At 37.5% G+C, this 2337-nt stretch overlaps 1 protein-coding gene across 1 annotated transcript in view; it reads right to left on the reverse strand.

The window, feature by feature from the left end:
• GMCL1 (germ cell-less, spermatogenesis associated 1) overlaps positions 1-2337 on the reverse strand; it is a 56182-nt gene that overhangs the window by 14290 nt on the left and 39555 nt on the right. The window contains exon 7 of the mRNA XM_012646424.1: positions 368-443. Within this exon, the coding sequence (XP_012501878.1) occupies positions 368-443 (76 nt within the window). The remainder of the gene's footprint in view (positions 1-367; positions 444-2337) is intronic.

Genomic DNA, 2337 nt, shown 5'->3' on the forward strand with positions numbered 1-2337 from the left:
CCTCGGCCTCCCAGAGTGCTAGGATTACAGGCGTGAGCCACCACGCCCGGCCCAGAATCACTTTTAAGACTATGTAACAGCTCCCACATAACTTCTTTATCTTAATTTCTGGATTGTTAGGAGATCTTCTTCTTATATTTCTTATCTGGACCCAAGATCTACAAGTTCAATAGTTTCATGCAAGACTGAGAAATCAATCACTACTGAGTACAGTGCCTGTAACTCCTTGCCCAGAAGTTCATGCTACATAAACGATACTAAATAATCTCTTCTGAGGTATGACCAGTTTCACTGTTACCTAAAGCACATTATGTGCTGATGATACAACAGTTTATATGGGAATATTAAGAGTCACAACCATACTTACTTCACCATCTTTGGCAAGCTTTCTACCACACCTCATGCTATTTCCCTCTAGTTCTTCTTTATTGATTTCTTGAGGCCTAAAATATAAACATAAGACATGAACCCTCACAGAAAATGGTCAACTAGTAATTAAAAAGAACCAGGGAGTTAAAAAGAACAGAAAATCTTGCTATTAGATTTAAAAATAAAATTTTGTGTTCAACCAGTGCACAAAGAAAAAAAAATTTTGTGGTCTAGATAAAAATAATGCATTGATTAAATCGAATCCATTGCCTTTGCTAAATAAAAGAGTTTAAATCTTCTGTGTTTTCTTATTGCCTTCACTTCTAGATTACTTTTATTAGAGCTTAACCAAACCAAAGAGGGAGGGGAAAAAAAACTGAGAAATTCTGCTCACCAAAAAAATAAAATACTTGAAAGTCTAACTACTAAGAAATTAAAATCTATTATTTCTATAAAATGTGATTTGATACCACCTACTACTTAATATTACTTGTTTCACATGCAAACCATTTTTCATGTATTAGACCATTAACTATGAAATGTCCGATTTAGAATCAAAAGTTTAGTTTATTATATCTCAAACAGGAAGCAGTACAATTAGTCAAAGTATGTGCCTAAACTATCGACAGTTTTGCCATCTTAACTGTAGCGTATTTACACCAGCAGTGAAGAAGCCTAGAGAACAAGTGCTGATGAAATCGCAAAAGGTGTTTTCCACGGCTTGTTCAGAATTAAATATATTTCTTTACAATAAGTGGTCCAAAGCCTGGAAGAAGTGGTAGTCAGTGAAAGGTCTGGTGAATACGGTGGATGACAGAGAGTTTCCAAGTTCAGTCCCTGTAGTTTGAGCGGCATTGTTTGTGCAACATGTGGTAGAACGTTGTCTTGCAAGAGGATTGGCCTGTCTCTATTGACCAATCTCGGCTGCTTAACTGCAAGCACCTTCATCATTTCGTCTAATCGGTTGCAGTAGACATCTACTGTAATTGACTGACCAGGTTTCATGAAGCTGTAGTGGATAATATCAGTGCTGGACCACCAAACAGACACCATTAACTTTTTTTGACGAATATTCAGTTTTGGACTGTGTTTTGGCACTTCATCTTTATCCAACCAGTCAAACACTTGCGATTGTCAAAAAAAATCCATTATTCATCACGCGTAACCATATGGTGTAGAAATGGATCACCTTTATGTCACGACAGCAAAGAAAGGCAAGCTTTGAGACGATTTCTCTTCTGAAGCTCGTTTAATTCATGTGGTACCCATCTATCCAGCTTCTTTACCTTGCCGATTTGTTTCAAATGGGCCAATATTGTTGGAACAGTAACGTCAAATTTTGCTGCTAATTTATGCGTAGGTTGAGATGGATTCACTTCCACTACAGCTTTCAGCTCATCATTACACACCTTGGTCTCAAGTTGCCCATGTGGCTCATTTTCAAGATTAAAATCACCAGAACGGAACTTCTCAAACCATCGTTGTACTGTGATTTCATTAGCCACATTCTTCCCAAACACTTCATCAATATTTCGAGCTGTCTGCGCTGCATTGGTTCCACGATAGAACTCATATTTAAAAATAACATGAATTTTTGACTTATCCATGGTTTCACAAAAATTGCTCTAAGAAATTTTTGAAAGATACTCACAAGCCAAACAGTGCATTTGAAAGAATGAGTATGTACCAATAAAAACAAGAAGTGTCAAAGTGAAATGTCAGCGATATCAACTGTCTAACTTAGTACTTAAGGAAATCAGACATTTCATACTTAATAACCTAATAGTATAACTACACAAAATCAATATATTTTTCTTTTTTTTTTTAAACAGACTCTCACTCTGTTGCCCGGGCTGGAGTGCCATGGCATCAGCCTAGCTCGCAGCAACCTCAAACTCCTGGGCTCAAGCAATCCTTCTGCCTCAGCCTCCCGAGTAGCTGGGATTACAGGCATGTGCCACCATGCCC

The sequence above is a fragment of the Propithecus coquereli genome, unplaced genomic scaffold (genome assembly GCF_000956105.1).
Source record: "Propithecus coquereli isolate 6110/MARCELLA unplaced genomic scaffold, Pcoq_1.0 Scaffold243, whole genome shotgun sequence".
In the NCBI taxonomy this organism is placed as follows: domain Eukaryota; kingdom Metazoa; phylum Chordata; class Mammalia; order Primates; family Indriidae; genus Propithecus; species Propithecus coquereli.